This window comes from Indicator indicator, chromosome 13 (genome assembly GCF_027791375.1).
Source record: "Indicator indicator isolate 239-I01 chromosome 13, UM_Iind_1.1, whole genome shotgun sequence".
Classification (NCBI taxonomy): domain Eukaryota; kingdom Metazoa; phylum Chordata; class Aves; order Piciformes; family Indicatoridae; genus Indicator; species Indicator indicator.
The window spans coordinates 12,865,262-12,884,524 of NC_072022.1; the positions used below are offsets into that span (position 1 = coordinate 12,865,262).

The window sequence follows — 19,263 nt, forward strand, 5'->3', positions numbered from 1 at the left end:
GATAGGCTTCAGAATTAAAAGATAAGGTGTTTTTGTTTCATGATAGTTAGAGAAAATGAGGTTTTCATGAATCACGGAAGTGAGTGGTTTCTTACAAGATGGGACACACTTTTAGTCCCTGTCTGTAGGTCTGTTCATGCTGGCAAATGAGGCTGAGCTTCCCCAAATGCTTCCAGAGGGAAGAACCCAAGTCTCCTAATGTTTTAGGTAACAGGGCTTTTCAGTGTACAAAAATGAACGAGTTCCCTGCAGCTGACTTGCGTAGATACACAGTTCCTGAACAGAAGGAAACTTCTGAGTAACTGTCTTGCAAAGCGAGCATCCTTTGGGGGAGGTTTTCTGGCACAGCTGTGGGAGGATCCTGTAATCATCAAGCTGGTGGTTGTAGCTGAGCTCTCCATTGTGTCTTTTGTCACCTCTGAGCTGGAGCACGTCCAGTTCTCAGAGGCAAGAGGGAATTTTGAAGAATCCACAAGCAATCTGTTATTTTGGATGCTTAAGGCTGACTCGGTAGCTGTAGCGGTGACAGATTATTATGTGTAGATATACACTGGGCTATCCATCTGTTAATTATCTTCCCTGATCTCCTGAAATAGTGGACTATTTTTCTCAGTCATATGTAAGTCATATATTTACAGTTGTAGGGAACAGGTGATATAAATCATTGCAGTGCTTAGTTCTTTGTTTAGATGAAAATAATGGTTCTCCTTTGTCTTAAGTGCCTTTTGGTTTTAATGTCTTATAGGTTGGATTATGAATAGGTATTCAAAAAAGAAAATAGGACTTGGTCTGAAGTCCCCAGGCTTTGGCTTTGAAAATGTAAATCTCTTATTTTGGTTCAGAGGAAGAACAAAAAGCCATGGTTTTGTGGAATCAAGCACAAAGCTGTCCAAGCTGGTTGTTGCAGGGCAGTTCATTTGGTATCTGGATGAGTTTTCAGCTTCCTTTCAGAAGGTGCCATCCAAGTTGCAAATGCTGCTGTTTGCTGACTCTTGATGTGCAAAAGTAATGAATGATCAGTAATGATTTGGGGGTGATAGGGGGGGAATGGAAAAGGGCTAAGACTCATCTTTTTGTAGTTGTGAAGTTTAATTGTAGTTGTTACTCCCTTCTGGCACAAATGCTACCCTAACGTAAAAGGGAGCATGAAGAAGAGGAGATAGCTCAGACAGGTAGCCTGGGAAGAAAGGCAGAGTGGGGCTTGTTGCACTTCATATCATAGGTCTTAAAGACACCCAAATCCCTAATTGATAGGCAGCCATGGCTTCACTAGGGACAAATCCTGCTTGACCAACCTAGTGACTCTCTATGATAAAATAACTTTGTTAGTAGATAAGGGACAACCTATGGATGTGATCTATCCGGACTCCTGTAAGGCCTTTCTTTGACACAGTCCCCAACAACTGCCTACTTGCCAAGTTGGAGAGATACAGATTTAATGGGTGGACTGTTCAGTGGATAAGGAATTGGCTGGATGGTCTCATCCAGAGGGTAATGCTCAACAGCTCTAAGTCCAGATGGAGAGCAGTAACAAGCGGTGTCCCTCAGGGGTGTGTACGGGACCTGTGCTGTTTAATATTTTTATCAATGATATAGACAGTGAGATCAAGTGTACCCTCAGTAAGTTTGTGGATGACACCAAGCTGTGTGGTGTTGTTGATGTACCAGAGGGAAAGGATGTCATCCAGAGGGACCTGGACAAGCTGGAGAGGTGGGTACAGGTGAACCTCATGAGGTTCAATAAGAGCAAGTGCAGGGTTCTGCACCTGGGCCAGAACAATCCTCACTGTCAATACAGACTGGGGGATGAGGTGATAGAAAGCAGCCTTGTGGAAAAGGACTTGGGGGTGCTGATGGATGAGAAGCTGGACATGAGCATGCAGTGTGTGCTTGCAGCCCAGAAGGCCAGTGTCAAAAGATGACAAAAGATGCATGGCCAACAGATCCAGAGAGGTGATTCTGCCACTTTGCTCTGGTGAGACCTCACCTGGAGTATTGTGTCCAGGCCTGGAGCCCTCAAGATAGGAAGGACATGGAGCTGATGGAGTGGGTCCAGAGGAGGGCCACAAATACGATCAGGGGGTTGGACCTCCTCTGCTACTTGGACAGGCTGTGGGAGCTGGGGTTGTTCAACCTGGAAAAGAGGAGGCTAATAGCAGCCTTACAGTATATGAAGGGGGCCTACAAGAAGGATGGCGAGAGACTGTTTACAAAGGCCTGTAGTGATAGGACAAGGGGCAGTGGCTTCAAGCTAGAGAAGAGCAAATTTAGATTGGATGTTAGGAACAGGTTCTTTACCATGAGGGTAGTGGAACACTGGAACAGGTTGCCCGGGGAGGTGGTTGGGGACCCATCCCTGGAGAGAGTCGAAGTGAGGCTCAACAGGGCTCTGGGCGACCTGATCTAGTTGAGGATGTCCCTGCTGACTGCAGAGGGGCTTAGACTAGATGACTTTTGGAGATCCCTTCCAATCCAGACCATTCTATGATTCTATATATGTATGAAGGAAAAGGCCAATCTGTTAGGATATAAGAGGGATGAAGACCTTCTGCAAAGTGAGGAGGCTGGGTGTAGGGCTGCTTTGGGAACTTGATGAATGAAATAGAAGTAAAAAAGTTGCCACATTTAACTGGGACGAACTCACTGTGAGGGTGGAGCAGAGCAGCCCAGATGCCCCATGTGGCCTGGATCCACAGGGAACCATGCTCAGTGGCCACGACAACAAGGCAGCTGGTGCTAGCACCACGACAGTGCTTCCGTTTTTGTGGAATTGCAGAGAGCAGTATGGATCTTCTTTGCCAAACTGAAGGTCTTTGTATTTCAGTGTAAAAAATGCATAACATCAAAATAAGCTAAAGATTATCTCAAACCAGTAGGAAGAGGCTTCAAAACAAAAGCCCTCAAAAATGGGATAGAACCCATGAATTTCTGTGCAAATGTAAATGCACCCTGGTCAAATGTGCCTCTGGGAAGCCTGAGCTCTGAAGAATAACATTAAAAAGGAAAGTAAGCTAGGTCATTGCTTGAAAAGAAAATTCAGCAGTGGCACAAGCTCTTCATAATTTCAAATATAAAGTCTCCTCTGGGAGAACAGTAGCTAAAGGATCCCAAAAGATTATCCAGGCTTTCACGGACTTTGGGTTTCTTTTTCTCCCTTAAGAAAAAAAAATTAAAACATCTGTGTGCCTCATCTTTTCTCTCTACCCCAGAAGTGATTAGAGAGTTCCTGTGAAGTATCAAACTGCTATACTCAGGGGACACAAAAGATGTGAATAACCATATCTTAGAAGGAACATTTGAGCTCTGCCTGAAAAAAAAAAAAAAAGGGTGTTGAGAACAAATCTGCCAGAGAGGTAAATGCATGCAAGGAAGTTTTATCACCTGTCTTAGAAGCTGGATCCTACGTTCCTTTAAGAAAGTGTTTAATCATTCCTTGGAAATGAGATCCCTGCTGTAACAATTAATTCATAACGCTGCCAAAGAGTTCCAGGCCTGTGGGAGTCAGGCTGGCATCTGTGATTAATGCTCACCGCAGGTGGGTGGCTGGATTCTGAAGAACGAGCCGTAGGGGAGGCATCAGAAATTACTTAACCCTGCCCAAGTGGGCTTTGTCAAGGGACCCCCTATGAACAGATAACAAGAGGGAAATTGTAATTTTCCAGCAATTCAACAGGTAATGTTGAACACCTCTTGGGGCACTTTGCTTCAGCAGAGGAACAGCGTTAGATGTAATTGAAGGATACTCTCCATGTTACAGACCTCAAGTGATTCAGAGACCTTGCTCAGTCAGTTGATGGAAAAAGGAATGGCCCATAGCTTCCCTGCTTGATTGTCATGGGTAGCTGCAAGTGGGGGGGAAAAACAAATCATCTGCCCTTGTTTTCTCTTTATGTGTCTTCACTTGAAGATCCAATAATATCAGGAAGTTCAAGAGGTAAAGAAGCAGCTCTGCAAACGGTGCTCGGTAACCCAGGCTTTGTTAGAGACTCAGCTGGAAGCCTGGCTGGGCTGGGATCAATCACACATGCACAGAGCTTGGCTCTCAGAGTTCAGCTCTCCCACCAGGAAAAAGGGAGGGCAGGGAATGGAGTCCTGATTATCATCTTGTTAGGGGGGAAACAGCAGTTCAGTTTAATGAGGGAAAGAGGCAGTTTTCTGATGTAACTGGAGTGTAACAAGACTAAAGTCTATCTTTTTTTTTTTTTATTGGTGACTTTTATAAACATGTGTACTTATGCTCTTTGCCTTAGATGTTTTGGCTTTTTTTCCTTTTTTTTTTTTAACCTTAATGTGGATTATTGTTATTTAAGATTAAGTAGATGAACCAAACTCTTTTTCATTTGATAGGGCAAATCCATAAACTCGGGTTTTTTTCAATGTAATAACTTTAGCAAGTGCCCCACATCCCCAGCATATCCAAGGGGGATACGTGCCACTGTATCCAAAGGATAGCACCAGAATGGGTTCCCGTTTGAGCTGTGCAGTCAAGGTAGGATGCTAGTACCACTGGGGTGGAGGAAATATCCTTTAGTGGCTGCTGGTGACACTGGGGTCTCCCCAGCATGTGGGAAGGTGCTGGGCTCCCAGAGAGTGTTTCACAGTTAGATGCCCAATTCCTGTGAAGTGTTCACTCTGGACTGAATTGCATCATGACATCGTTATATTCTGAACAGGTTAACCTTTGTTTCTATGGATGATGCTCTCTGGGAACAGGATAGAATCAAGTAAAAGCCACATTTGCTTGGTGCAGAAGTAGAGATACTCACAGTCGTTGCAGTATGACTCCCAGCTGGGAAGTCCCTGGGAAGGAAGCATGAGTCTTGATTTAGTGCTTCTGCTGAGCATTTCTGTCCTGAAAGACCAACAGCATATGGTTTGCATCTACCCTGTTTGTGTGGGGAGGTATCAATACCAGATGAACGTCACTTAGTAAGGTGTCACAGCACCATAGGCACCTCCCCTCCTGGCCCTTTTTGTAGAACAGGAGACACGTGGGCCCTGGATTTTTTAGAGAGGCTGTTGTGTGGAGTTTTAAAGGAAAACTATAAGGAATGGTCTGTGGGGACTGGTAGGATTTTCTCTCTTGTTTTTGAAAAGCAGAAGTGATTTGGTTTAGTCCACTTACTTTGGTGCTCCTTGGTGGAAAAGAGGAGCTCTCCTTTGAGAGAAGAGAGCAAAAGGAAGTGTTTGCCTAGCCAGTCTGGCCAGTGAGCTTGGCATGGGGCATCCCTTGCGGAGCAGGGAGAGGCCACTGAATTACAACCTTAAGCAGCTGAGAGAGTCCAGAAAAGTGACAGAAGCATGAGCACAGCTTGGAAAGAGAGGCACAGTCACAAAATTGTCTCCAAACTTTGCTAGGCGATAAGTGCAAGTCCAGGAGAGGTGCCAGACAGGATGCCAGGCATTTTTAGGTCAGAGTTCTGATTTTGGCATGGCTGCCAGCATCCCCAGACTGGTGTGAACCTCCCTTTCCCTTTCTATTCAAAGGTTTCAATTCATGGTATTCTACTTGACTGCCAGAAGATATCCTTTTTTTTTTTTTTTTTTTTTTTTAAGGGGTGTCCTGTGTCAGCAGACACCAGCAGGTTGTGTAGCTCCCCAGGGGAATGAATTCTTTTAAATTACTTAGGGTGTTTCTGAATTACCTATGGGGAGGGAGCAGCAGTAGATTGTAGGCAGGCATTTGAGGATGAAAGGCAAGGTCTCCACCAGTCCATGACCCAAATAAGAAGGTCTGGGAGGACTTGACATGTATTGTTTGCATGATCAGATGCATGATATGAAGAGTGAAGTTTAATTCACCACTAAGTCAAATTTGAGAAACGATCTAGCATTCCAAAGGTTGGTATAGGTCTGGTTTTATGTTGGTGTAAAATGACAATGTGTTGTGTTATGTTTAATACAGATTTTAAGTGTACTGTGATAATGGAGCTCTATCCTTTTCCATCAGTCTGATCAGAAGAGAACAGGAGGGTTTATAATGGGTTTAGAGGAATACTCAGTTTGGGTAATTTTTTCTTAAAGCATCTGCAAAATAAAGAGTCTGGTTTCTAATGAAGCTCTTTGTGTGCCTCTGAATTCATGACAGCTAAAACAATTCTCTTAGCTTGCAGATTAGATTAGAATTGTAAAAATGAAATAAAATGCCATCTAGGTAAATGGTCCTCTCCTACAGGTGCTGAACAATCCTGAGTAGAAATGGTCTGGGCAACAAATAATTAAATTACAATGACCAATGATAGTTTAATAGGGCAATAGTTAGGAGACTTCTTGGTAGGCCTACAATCTTGAGTGCTTCTGCCAGTGTTTGCCACCATGTTTGGAAGAGGCAGCACAGAGGATTTGAAATGAGATTTCCATCTGATGACTGTCAGGTCTGCAAGGGGAACTGCATCGTTTGCTTCCCCAAGTATGTGGTGTAAAGCAGTGTTGTCTGTACATGTTAGAGAGCTTCTTCAAGTTATAGCCTTACTGGGTTTCAAAGATGTTCTTTTAAGTGTTGAAGTGTTGTAAACCAACTAGCTTTATCTCTCCTTTGTTCATATTTTTAATAGATTGGAAGGCCAGTGCATGATAATTAAGAACAAATCCTGTAGGTACTGAGCACAGTCAAATCTGATTCATGGTGTCTGTGAAATTTGGCAGATTGGCACATGCTGATCAAAAGAAGCTCCATGAAATTGGAGGAAGAGGAAAAATCAGTTGTTGACCTTCAGGCAAATGGGAATGTTTTTTCTCTCCTAATAGAGGTATTTAGGTTTAGAGTACCAATCTGTTTGCTAGTGGCAGTGCAGAACTATTAGACAGCAGTAGGCAATAGGTATTTGATATCTAGGCCAATGCATAGCATCAGATTAGAGGGGAAAGATCCCTTGATGTCAACACGCTGTTGACATGCACTCGAGTGTTTCCTGGTTTTCACAGAGCACACATCACAAGGCAAAAGGGAGAAACTTAGTCTCACAAAGCAACCCTGACCCCATAATGACTTTTTCTTTTTTTCTTGGAAAAAAAGCTAGGCTTCAGAGAAAAAGGGAAAAAAAAAAAAAAAGAAGAAAAACCCCAAAGCAAACAAGCAAGCAAGCAACAATCAACAACAACCTCAAACCAGAAAACAACAACAACAAAACCAGAAACCAAACCAAACCAGAGCCAAATGCCAAACACAAGAGAAACAATAAACAAGTAAAAAACAACCAAGAAACTGTTGTTTTGGAGTCCCATGCCTTTCCTCCCTTTCTGTTTATGCAGTAACACATGTTCTGGCAGAAGCTGGTTTACCTGAGCAGCAGTGCAGCTGGACAAGTCAGGAGGCAGCTCTAGGTCAAGCTGCTTCTATTAGGTGTGTGCAGTGGCTGCACTTGCAGTGGCTGCACTTGCAGTATCTCAGGAAATAAATCACTTTGTTGAAGAGCAGGTTTAGTTTTACAAGCCCATTGTTTCCCATCAGAAGGCAAACAGAGAAAGGACAGGTTGCAGCAGAGGCAGCTTTGCTGCCATAAATGAAACACAGGAGTGGTTTGGGCTTCACAGTTGCTCTTCTGTCCAGTCAGTGGAAGATGGGAATGTGTTAGACAGTGTAAGTCATGGCAGAATGTGGCTTCACTGCTGAGCTTTGCTTTCGCAGGAGAATTTATTTAGATTGTCCTGTTGTCTTTCTTGATCTGAATTTAGTAGGCAGAGCTGTACAACCTTGAGTATGAAGGCAAATGTTGCAACCAGTGGAAAGCCTCTATTAGATGGCAAGATAATTATTAGCAATTTCCATGAGCTATATTGATTTGAGTGTTGAACTTATGAGTTGGTATCTCTAACACTCTGTAGTGTTAAAATTCATCAATACAGGTCTCATAAATGCCAATACGTAGCAGCAGGTGCTGCTGTAATTTAGTGAATCATTGTAATTTCTATTTAGTAAATTGGTTGCCATCACTGTTAATGGTTAATTTGTGAGTGAGTGCATCACCCAGCAGCATGAGAAGAATGAGGCTGCAAACACGTTTTCAGTAAATACGATATAAATACCGTGACTCTTGCTATTCAGTACCTCCCATATGCTAGCTGTTGATAACCATGATTTTTCTATAAATACAGTATTGTACCCTGACCTTTAAAAGGATGAGATGTAAAATTGAGAAATTTACCGTGATAAATATCTTTATGACAGAAAGGGAGAAGAATCTGAATTTAGGATTGAGCAAGGTGCAAGGTTATTGAAGATAAGCATGAGCATCACTTAATGAGGTCTTAGGACTCAGCCTGGGTTAAACAGGAAATTCTGATCTTGAGCACACGTTTGTTCAAGAGCAAGATTTCTCCTGACGTGAGCAAAAATGTTAAGTGTTGATTTAGGTGTGTCTGGGTGGAATTTCAAGAGCTCCCAAGTGTACAATAGTGTTGCCATCACAAGGTGAGATTGTAAACCCTGTGAAGATACCTGGTCTAGCATAGGCCTGGTTGTGGATACCCCTTTTAGACAACCTTTAAAAGTCCCTTCCAACCCACACCATTCTATGATTTTAACAGTGTCTTGCCAAACCTTTTCTAATTTACAGGAGAAGTCAAATCATCTAACAGACATCGAATCACTGAAGCAGAAACCAGAATTCAGTTTTCAGGGAGAGATCATAGGCTGCCAGAACTTTTCCTGACATTCAAAACAACTGCATACTCATTGCTATCAACATTTCTATATTTAAGAGGGTCTGGAGTTTAAATAAGCAGTTTTACTAGCTGCTGCCCAGCTTTGGAGCTTTCCACGCAGGGTGTTATGTATCCATTAGTCTTTTGTACTATTTTACTCTAATTGCTGTCACCCTAAGCCCTCTCCTCCCTCACCACCCATGAAGAACCTGCCCAGTGTTTCTTCTTTTTCTTCCAAATGCAATAAATGGCATGGGAAATAGTCCAGAGCTTCAAGATACTTTATTACTGTCTATTTGCAAGCAGTGTCAGTGTAATCCAGAGGAGCTTGTTTATGGTCTTTTTGTTGCCTTTTTTTTGTCTGTGTGTGTACTTGAGTGTAAGAGAAACAATCTATTTGGCAGAATATCTGACTCCTGAGCACACACATCATCCTTGAAGTTATCTCTTTGGTTATAGCCAGAGGTGAAAGATGCTTCAGCCTTACTGTTCTTAATGTCATACTGCAGGAGACAGCAGCAGCATCTCTTGCACTGAAGGTTTCCTAAGGATATACAGCTCTTTCCTACTAAGCCTTTGATTCCTGGTGACAACACCTTGTGTGTGATTTGTCATTTTCTGCTCATCATAAACCCTTATGCAAAGGAAATGTTCCCCTTCCCCCCCCAACAGGTTGGGGTGTATGATCTCCCAACCTGGATTTGATTGAGAATTGAGAATTCCCAGTTAAAATCTTCCCTTTGGGAGGGGATTTCTGGTAATAGGAGGAATGCCAACCCAGCATCCCATCTCCAGTGAGTGGGAGTGACTTTGGGTTCACTCCAAAGGAATCCACTTACCTTTCCTTGCTTCCCAGTCTCTGTCCCTCACAGCTGCTTCTCGCAGAGAAGTGGTGCAACAAATACTAATAAAATGCTGCTGTAGTTTTGCAAGTGAGCTATTTGTAGTGCCTGATGTCACAGTGTTTTACCAAGATTCAACAGTACTCAGTTGGAATTAAAAATACCTTCCCCAGGTTAAGATCTTGTCATTGAAGAGCCAAAAACGTGCTGATTTGTGTGATTCTGATTGATGCAGTTAAAAATATACCCTCCCCCCACTTCCAGCATGCCTTCTGATATCTAAGCCTGCTGATACAACTACACGAAACTCAGCTGGGGTGGGGGAGTGGAAATCTCCTGTTCCATTTTCTGCTGCTTCTGCCCTCAAGGCAAAATTCACAAGATAGGATATGGAAATGCTGGTTCCAGTGACATGCTTTATACCACTATCCAATCTGGATACAATTTTAATGTAAGCATCACATTAGCAAGTGTTCATCTCCCTAAAATATCTCTTTAGTTGTTTAAAAGTAGTTCTTTAAAGCTTTCACAACAGTTCAAGCATGTAGTATTTTTTCTTTCCACCTCCTGCCATCCTCACCAGCTTGGCAACATTTCTTTGGCCCTTTGGTGACCGAACTTTCTCTCGCTAGTACAGAATTATAACTCAGTCTGTTTTCTTCCAGTCCATGGGAGGCAGGAAGAAACCTCACGTATCATGACTAAGTGACATTTAGCACATTGAGAATAATCAGCTTCAGCTCTTTTTAAGCAGGCACTGGTAGATTTAAGAAGTCAACACAGTAGGAAGTGTCTTACCCACAACAATCTGCCTCCACAGAAACAGCAAGTTGGACTTACTTTAATCTATAGCTCTTTTAAAGTGACAGGGTTGGTACATGGAATGCTCGTTTGCTTCTCTGCCTCTAGAAAGCCTCTTGCTGGTTCTGCTCTGTGGCAGCGTGGCTCCGGGCCTGCATGGATAATGTTATTACTGGCAACTTGCACAACTCTGAGGAACTACTGTGGGTTGTGCTTTCAGGAGACCCTTAACAATTCCTCCTGCACCCTGGAGGCACCAGTCAATACCTGACTTTCTCATGCTGGTATCATCAGCACAGGATGTTGGCAGCATCTCTTCCAGCAGGTGCTCATTAAGAACACACAACCTTTCCCTTCTCAGAACTCCCTTCACACAGCCTTCTGTGGCCTGCATAATTCCTTGGGCTTAATGTTTTGCAGGAGAGCAAATGAGACTGTAGAATCAGAGGCATGTGCGTGTGTGAATTCTCTCCTGAGACCTGGCTATCAGCTGCTCATGTGATGGAGCTGTGTGTATGATGCATTGTTCACGTGTTTATGTGTATTTGGCCTTTCTCAAAGCAAAATATACAAAAGAAAATTCAGTGAAGCTGCTCTGAGAGTACAGCATGGGGAACTACAACATAACAGATGAAGAGAATGGATATCAGGAGGTTTGGAGACATGGTTTAGGGGATGAAAAAAAAGCAGTAGGATCAAAATCTTGTTGTGTTTCACAATTTCCACAGCAGTTATATCCCCAAACAGGACAGGCCACATAGTTTACTCTTAATTATACTGGTTTCAGACAACAACTGATAAATTCTTAGTATCAACTGGTGTAGTTAGAGGATTAGAACAATTAAAAGAGTGGTAAAGAGACATCTTGCAGTTGGGTGTTACATTGCAGAGGGGTATACAATGTACAACAGTGAGGCAGCAAATGCATATGATAAAATTCACTACTGGCAATAATGTGAAAGAGCAGAAGGCACATGAGAAGGCAGAAACAAATGATGCAAGGCAGAAGTATTTCCTTCAGTAGGCATCATTGTAGCCCTTTACAATGTACAGTACAAAGTGTGCCATAATATTTTTTTATGACTCTCATTGCTTTTGGTGACAGTTCCTTTGATATTGGGAATTGCATATCTCTGTGGGTCTTTATGCCCACCAGCTTTGCAAGTCAGACGTCAGCTTTCCTGTATTAAGACTCTCCTCCAATTAGCTGCCACATTTCTTGTCTTGTTTGAAGGGCAGATGAAGTAGTGAACTGCCTCCAGCTTAACATGATGATCAGGATGATCAATGATTAACACGTTCAGACATGTTTATAATGTCACATTTGGGCCTGCTGAAGTAAATGCTCTATGAATGATGTTAATGATCTGGATTCTTCAGTGTGACCACCCTTTTTCTTCATTTGCCTGTGTTACCCACAGGTTTTAGCAGCAAAAATTTTAGAGTGTGGATGAAAGTCTTGAAAAACGTAGGGAGACTAGTAAAAATTCTTTAGGAAACACTGTTAGAAACATCTTCTAATGACTCTCCTTTTGGTAAGCTAACACTTTAATTTTTTCAGTTGACTCATTAATGTGTTTTTAACTAGTGTATTATGCTGCATTAAATAAAACCCACAGAAAAACTTCCGCTTATCACAATGCTGAAATTATCATTGTCAATCAAGCAGGATCCTGTCATGGAGTGAAAGCAGAGGATTTCCTTTTGCTTTTTGTGCTGTTTTCGACAAGACCTATTTCTCATGAAAACACTAGCTGGCATTAATTGCAGTTACCTGCTTCAAAGCTTCATCAGATGCATTACTTGCCATTTTGCAGGTTGTTTGCAGTGTATAAGTCACACTTGCCCTCATCATCTAATTCAGTGTCTAAGACTTCATGCCATGCTGTGAGAAGGATATGCTGTGTAGATTATCATTGTCAAAGCAAATCTTTACTGTGGAAAATATGAGTGTTGCATCTTATCTGCCCCTATCACAGGAAGCAAGAAATCCCTCACTGGAGCTCAGTGTATGCTTTCTGGTTGTCCCCTGTAATCTTTTATTCCTCCTCTGGTTGCTATCTGACCATGTCAACAGCATCTCTTATCTGGCATTGTCTTCTTTTGTAAATGTGGTACATGTGAAAGTGAAACCAAATGTAAGAACAGTGAAAAGCAATCCCTGTCTTGTGTCTTAAGCAGTTAAATATTGTCAAATATATTTTATGTATTGTCACACGTGTTCCTGGTTCAGGGCAGCTGCTGCTCTGTGTCTTTTGGGCTCCCTGTGTACTGCCTTTACCTGGGCTGCCATTCTCAGACCCTGCCTTTGGTGAGGGGTTCTTTTATCTCAGCTGTGCCATCCCAAAGTTTGTCCTGCAACTCAAGCGTGAGGTACTAGAGATGCTTAGAGACTGACTCTGCCCCAGCAGTAGTGCTTCCAAACCTGTCACTTTTATCAAGAGACTCAGGTGTTTGGGGAAAGCACTGCTTTAGCTGCTCAATGGTGCCTTTTGTTCGACAGTTTTGGAACCTTTTGGGAGTGGGTTCCAAGGCTGTGTATTGAGTAACAGCATAAAATAGGGCTGTAGATTCTAGTTTCAATGTATCTTAAGAGACCTTCTGAAAACAGCTCTCAAGTGCATTTTCCTTTGTTTGCTAATCAATAGATACTGCTTTGGCTTACAGTTACTTCAGTCCTAGCCTTAAGTGGTCACAGATCACTAACCGTTGGGTCATGCTGTGCAGCTCAGCTGTATGCCCAAGTGGCTAAAAAAGCAAGGACCAGATCAATGTGGATTCAGTAGGAGTTATGCTTATTACATTGGTTTTGGGATGGATTTTTTCCTTAAATGTTGAGTATTGCTAGTGTTAATTTTCCTTGATGAGCTGTTTCAGGAGATATGTGTGTGTAAACCAGCTCGTGCTTCTCTTATTAGTGCTGCAGAACTGGTAGCAGTGTAGATGGGGAGGAGGTAATGCTTTATCTCCATCCCAACATCACATCTTATGCTTCTGGCCAATACCTGGTGAAAATCACCTGCCTCGAGGAAGGGACGTTTGTCCTTTTTTCTGTCCGAAATCCAGAGTCAAGCCAAATTACATCTGTGTTTCAGCAACTTAATGTAGCTCGTGTACAACTTCAGGGCTCAAGGAAGTAATTGTCTTCAGAGCTTGATCCAGCTGCTTTTTCATAAGGAGAGTGTTCATTCAGTATCGTTTTTCATGTGGAAGGTCCCCAAAACCTTCAGGAGAGTTACCAGCGCATAGTCACATGTGAAAATCATACTGACACATTAAAGGCTTGTTCTTGCAGTTCGTTTCAATGGGTCTTGCTAGATGTCCCAGGTAGACAATGAATGTTGGGACAATCTCCATTCTCAAAAGTAATTTGGAGCTCCTGGGTTAGGTCCTGGCTTTGAATCACCTTCTGGATGCACCTTCAGAGCTTTACACACACCTAAGAAATCTACATCTTACTGCATACCTGACCCCCTTAATGCTGTCAATATTTCATGGTGCAAGTATCTCCTCTACTAAAGCTGCACTGCAATCCCCGAAATTGGTGCTTGCTTTTTAAGTTCCTGGACATTACAGAGTGAGATCCCAGATTTGAGTGAGGAACTGCAGAGCCAGTTCATTGCAGGTAGTTAACAGGATAGGCTACCTTAGCAAAGCAGGTGGTTTTCCATCTTCTCTTTCTAGTATTAAAATTAAGACAGGAATATGCAAACCAGAAACACAGCCTTTGTGGGGGGGAAAAAACCTAGGCAGTGTAAGTTGCAACATTCTCTGCCTCTGGGACTAATTTGAAAAGGAGAAGGAGGGAACTGCTAATTTAAATAAAAATTTTTAAAAGAGCAATCAGTGTTTGATCTTTTATTAAATATTTTGCTGCTTGTGCTAGAGAAAGAGTTGGTAAATTTTCAAGTCAAAATTTGCCGCTTTGCAGAGTAAAAACGGTTTTGACTGTAAAATGATGTGCACAGAAAAATGTGATAGGAGCAGCTGTGGTGAGAGCTGGTGGTGAAACTCGATCTTCAATCTAATGTGACTAGCAAAGTATTTTGTTTTTCATAGTGTGTATATAATTCTTTTGTGTGGTTTTGTTTAAAAGCTTTGTGTTTCCAAATGGCAAAGAGTGCAATTAAGTGCTGAAGGATGGAAGTGACCTCTGATTGCACCTTATCCTCTTGGTTTATATTCTGGCACAGCAGTGAGTACCTGTTAATATGGTGCATTTCACACCTCATTGCTGACCATGTGAAAAGTTTTTATCCTCTTTAACTCCTTAGTAAATATTCATGTGCAGTATTCACTGCTACCTGTCTACTTCATTTACTTTGCCCATTCTTCTTTGTAATTCATTTTATTCCCTTCATCCTATCGTGGTTCTAATCAAAGCTAAATCCAGTTGTTCTAATGATCAGTTTTTATTAGTCCTCCAGGCAAACTGCACTGCCAAGATGTCATTGGAGTCCAATATTATTATGCCTCTACAGAAATGATTAATTTAAGCTTTCTGCATATTGCAAGAATTAAAAACATAATAAATCAGCAGAGGTTTATTATACTAAGCGATGTATGTAACCTATGGGCCATTTTGTTTGTTTTAGTTGTATAGTACTTGTTCAGATTTCTTAAAAATCATCATTTACAGTCCTGATCCAAAGACTGATGTAGAAGTTGCTGTGTTAGTCTTGTAGCTGAGTGATCTCAGCTGCTGCCACATGAGACTCATGGTAAAGAAAATGTGATGTTAAATCCAGAGTTCCCACAGACTTCAGTGAGGCTGATTGCAGCACGTGTTTGGATTTTCTTAATAATGACACTTTGTCAGTGGTGGTTGTGGGGTTTGTCGTTTTAGGGGTTTTTTAATCTGTGAATATAAAAGACCCAATATGCACATAAAATGACATGTATTAGGACCCTTGTTTCTCAGGTCTCTGTTGTGCAGTGTGTTGGGGACAAACCTGTACGGACTTGTGGCTGTAAAGTTGTCATTACTGTCTCTGCTGTAGTCCTGGATCACAGCACAGGACAAGCACTGAGTGAAAAACTGGTACCTGCCCCAAAACCAGATTTATTCAACTGTAGTGACTCCTGTTCCAGCAAACAGTGCTGGCAGCAAGAGAGGCAGAGGGTGAGGGCTGGTACATGGCACCAGCACTCCTGGCAGTTATCTGAACCAATGCTCTTGTTCACGAGGTGTTTGGGCTCAGCTGTGCCCTGGGCAAGAGGCAGCCTCCAGGGCCAGTGGTTTTCTTCCAAAGGAATTATTTTGTCTAATGGAGACTGGTCATTCAACTGAAAAAAAAAAAAAAAAAAAAAAACACACACACAAAAAACAACCACCCACCAAACAGCAGTGGGCAGAAAGGGTAAATACGTTGCATGTCACTTGAACAAACACAGAGTCATTCCCTGAGTCACAGAAGTGGGTTAAAGAGCCAAGACAGGCCTTGGTCACCATCCTGCCAGCCTGCCTAGTGCAGTGAGCATGTTCCTGGCAGGCAAACCAGCAGGAGTGATAATAACGTTCTCCATACTTGTATCCCAAACAGGGCAAACAAAACACTTTAATTGGTTTGCAGTTCCAAAATGTTTCACAAACACCAGACGGTGGAAATGTTTCAGAGCTTCTGAAAGGTCCCAGATCCGACTGCCAAGACAGAGGCTCAGCGACTGTGCCGCCTGGATGCGAGGCAGCCCAAGAAATACAGCTCAGAGGACAGACAGCTTGTTTGGTGCCTCACTGGGACTGGAACAAACCCAGTCTGGGGCAGTAGCTCATCTGCCTAGCTGAGGGCTTGCTTAGAGGGTTTCACTGGTAGCTACACATTCTGGTGACTTGGCTTTTCTGTAAGAAGTTTTTGTTCAGTGGTGTTTGACCAACCCTTCTCTTTTTTGCTCACTGCTCCTGATTGCTACAAGTAGTGGTGTGTTGCAGGTGAAGGGGCTTCAAGGGACAGGGGTTCAGTCCCTGTCTGCTCATGTGTTTGAGTGGCTGATCTTGAAGGTTTGTTCTTCAAAGGTCCATTTTATGTAGCTGAGGGATCACTCTTACAAAGCAGTAGTAGTGAGGATGCAGAGTGCTTCCCTGGGACAACAGGGTGGTCAGAAGGAGAGGATCTCAGCTCTGCCAGTCACAGTCTGGGTGGAGACACGTGAAAAGACTGTGGCTTTTGGCAAGCAAGAAGGGAACAAGTGACTGGGTTGGAGCACTGGATTTTCCCAGGAGCCCCCAGTGATGTGGCAGAACTCCTGGCAGCCATCCCTGGGGACACTGCAGCCAGTAAATCCCAGAGAAGCTGAAGGGAAGTGAAGGGTTATTGTTCCCCAAGCCATGAGGGAGAGGCAGTCCAGAGGTAACCCAGCACAATCTGTTCATCGGAAAGGACTGGAAGTCACCAAAAAGGAGAATGTTTTGGGAAACTGGAAATTATTATGAAGGGCAACAGAGCATTGAGAGCTGTATCATCTGAGAGGGGCCTGGCTTGCAGCCACCCTGCTGTGAAAGCTGCCCAGTCATGGCCCTACAGCATGTTGGGGGGCAAGTTGGAAGGGTGTGGGAGTGCCCAGCACAGGAAGGGAGGAGTGGGACAGCCAGAGGAGCCCAGCTCCCAGGTTATCTCCAGTTGCCTTTCCTCAGCAGAAAAATGTAGATTTTAATTATTTTCTTTCATTTATCTTGTTCTTTCTCTTTGCCTGTAGAACTGAGCTAACACTGGGGAAAGTTGCCAGGAACTTTCTTCCGTAGGCCAGAAAGGGCAACACATGAGAACCTGAAGCTCTGCACCTTTGGGTCTGAGAAGCACAGTTACAAAGAAAACAGCTAAGGGGAGTGGGTGTGAGGAGATACAACCGAGTCTGGGCCAGGAGCAACCCGTGCTGTGATCTATGGTCTGTGTAAGGCTTGGGTGACCTGAGCTTTGATGTTGCTGTTCAATGGGATGACTGAAGGACTACTCAAAAAACACAGAGAGAGAGCAGGTGTTGATAGAGAGGGGAGCATGTATAGTAATATATGTACAGTTAAGGACACACAAATTCTGGCAAATAAAGACCTACTCTTTTTTACTCAGAAGTAGAAAGGAATAGGTTTTGAAGAAGTAAGATGATCTAGAAGCAATGTATCTGACATTGAGGGCTTTTTATTGAATCAACCAACTTCTGTTGAATATTGAGAAGCAGGGGAATGAAAATCAAAAGGCTGATAAATTATATTTTATTTTAGCCTTTTTTCAACTTGGGAGCTGGCCTGGATTTCACTTTGTGGCATAGCATATGTTTTAAAAAACATTAAAATTATCAGCTGTTCTTCAAGTGGTTCATTCCTCTATCTTTAAATGTGTGTGGCTTTTGCTAGCCTAAATCTCTCTGGTTTCATGTTCTGCCTATGGGACTGTTGTACCTTTGCTAGGATGAAGAGTCTCCTCTTATCGCTTTCTCTTTCTTCAAGTAAGTATTTACTTAGTGATCAGACATGTCTTAACCTTCTCTTTGATAAGCCAAATAAATTGAACTCCTTGAGACTGTCACTGTAGGACGTGTTTTCCCATCCTTTAATCAGTCCCATGACTTATAGCCATATCCAATTTATCAAGCTCTTGCTGTGTGAACACTAATGCTGAAGGTAGGATTTTTCTGGCAGTAGTGGCAATATATTCAGTTTTCCTCTGCTGTATGCCCAAAGCACTCTAGTCCTTGTAGCCATAAAGCCACTCTGCAAGCTTGTGCTCAGGTCCTGATCTGCCAGGATGCTCCAGTCAGGCTGTGGGCTTCCTCCCTGCTTGTGTGTGACTTGCTCTGCTTGCCTGCTGTTAGGCTTCTTGGGTCATGCAGCACACAGGGCCTAGAGGGGTTTTTTCCCCAGTGTTTGCTATTTGTCACATAAATGATTAATCATTTTTCCTTTGTGCTGGTCACTGGCTGCATGCAGACAATTAACAGAGTATGGCTTTCCCAGCGTTGCTGTGCCTGTAACTCTTCTGACTGTATCAAAAAAAGGTTGTTTTCTAGTATAGAAAGACTTCAGTTTTACTCAAAGAAGGACACTTCTCTCTTAGCACTTTCTAAGGACTCGTTTTCTTTCTTCTTTGTGTTATTCTGTAACTGTCCAGAAGAGCTTTGCACAGCAATAGCTAGAGCTGTCTGAGTAATCTCTCTGCACTTTACCCTGCTGCCCGTGCTGTGGGAATTCCCAGCCATCTCCATTATAAAAATCCCTTCCCCATATTCTTGGCTGTGGAGCGAGGAGGGAAGAGGTTGAGTTTGTTTGTTTGGGGGGGGTTGTTGGGGTTTTTTGCTGGTTGGTTTATTTTCCTTTGTGGGAGCAGGATGTAGGGAAGGAGGAGAGGTCTGGGGTTGGAGGGTCCAGGTTAAAAGGTAATTATTTTTGTAACAGAATTAAAACCTGAAACACATTGAACCGATTTCTAATACAAACAGGATCAGCATTAGCTTTTAAAGGATTGCTATTATCGTTTCAGGACTGCAATGTGATTTAAACTGTAATAGATATTGATTTCTATATTAGTGTTCTTGCTCCTTGTATTGTGTTTCTGCTGCCATCTGCTAAAACAGGAATGGCATTTTTCACTTTATTGACTGGACAATGAGTTGGAATACTGTATTCCTGCACGCTGTGGACCACTGAGATGACTGTAAGCTTACAGAGAAAAGAAATGCTGGGGACAATTGAGCTGCTGAGACACTTGGATTTTAGAGTTATGGGTACCAGTTATTTAGTGTATGTAGAATAAAAACTCTTAAAGGACTTAAGTCACTTACAGGAAGACAGAGTTTTACTCTAAAGAGTACCACAGCTACTCCACAGGGCACTCCCATTTTAAAAAGAGGAATAATTACTGCAGTGCCCTGTGCTGGGTGGGATTTCCCAGAGTAAGCAGGTTTGACTTAGTTGAGCTCCCACTAAAAGCAGCAGTGGTCTTGCTCACACAGGTGAATGCAAGTGCTGTCCTTGTACTGGTAACCC

At 42.8% G+C, this 19,263-nt stretch overlaps 1 protein-coding gene across 1 annotated transcript in view; it reads left to right on the forward strand.

Annotated features, from left to right (window-relative positions):
• Positions 1-19,263, forward strand: part of LOC128970856 (glypican-5-like) — a 371,775-nt gene that overhangs the window by 321,348 nt on the left and 31,164 nt on the right. Inside the window, exons 9-10 of the mRNA XM_054386218.1 lie at positions 16,203-16,215; positions 17,269-17,280. Of these exons, the coding sequence (XP_054242193.1) occupies positions 16,203-16,215; positions 17,269-17,280 (25 nt within the window). The remainder of the gene's footprint in view (positions 1-16,202; positions 16,216-17,268; positions 17,281-19,263) is intronic.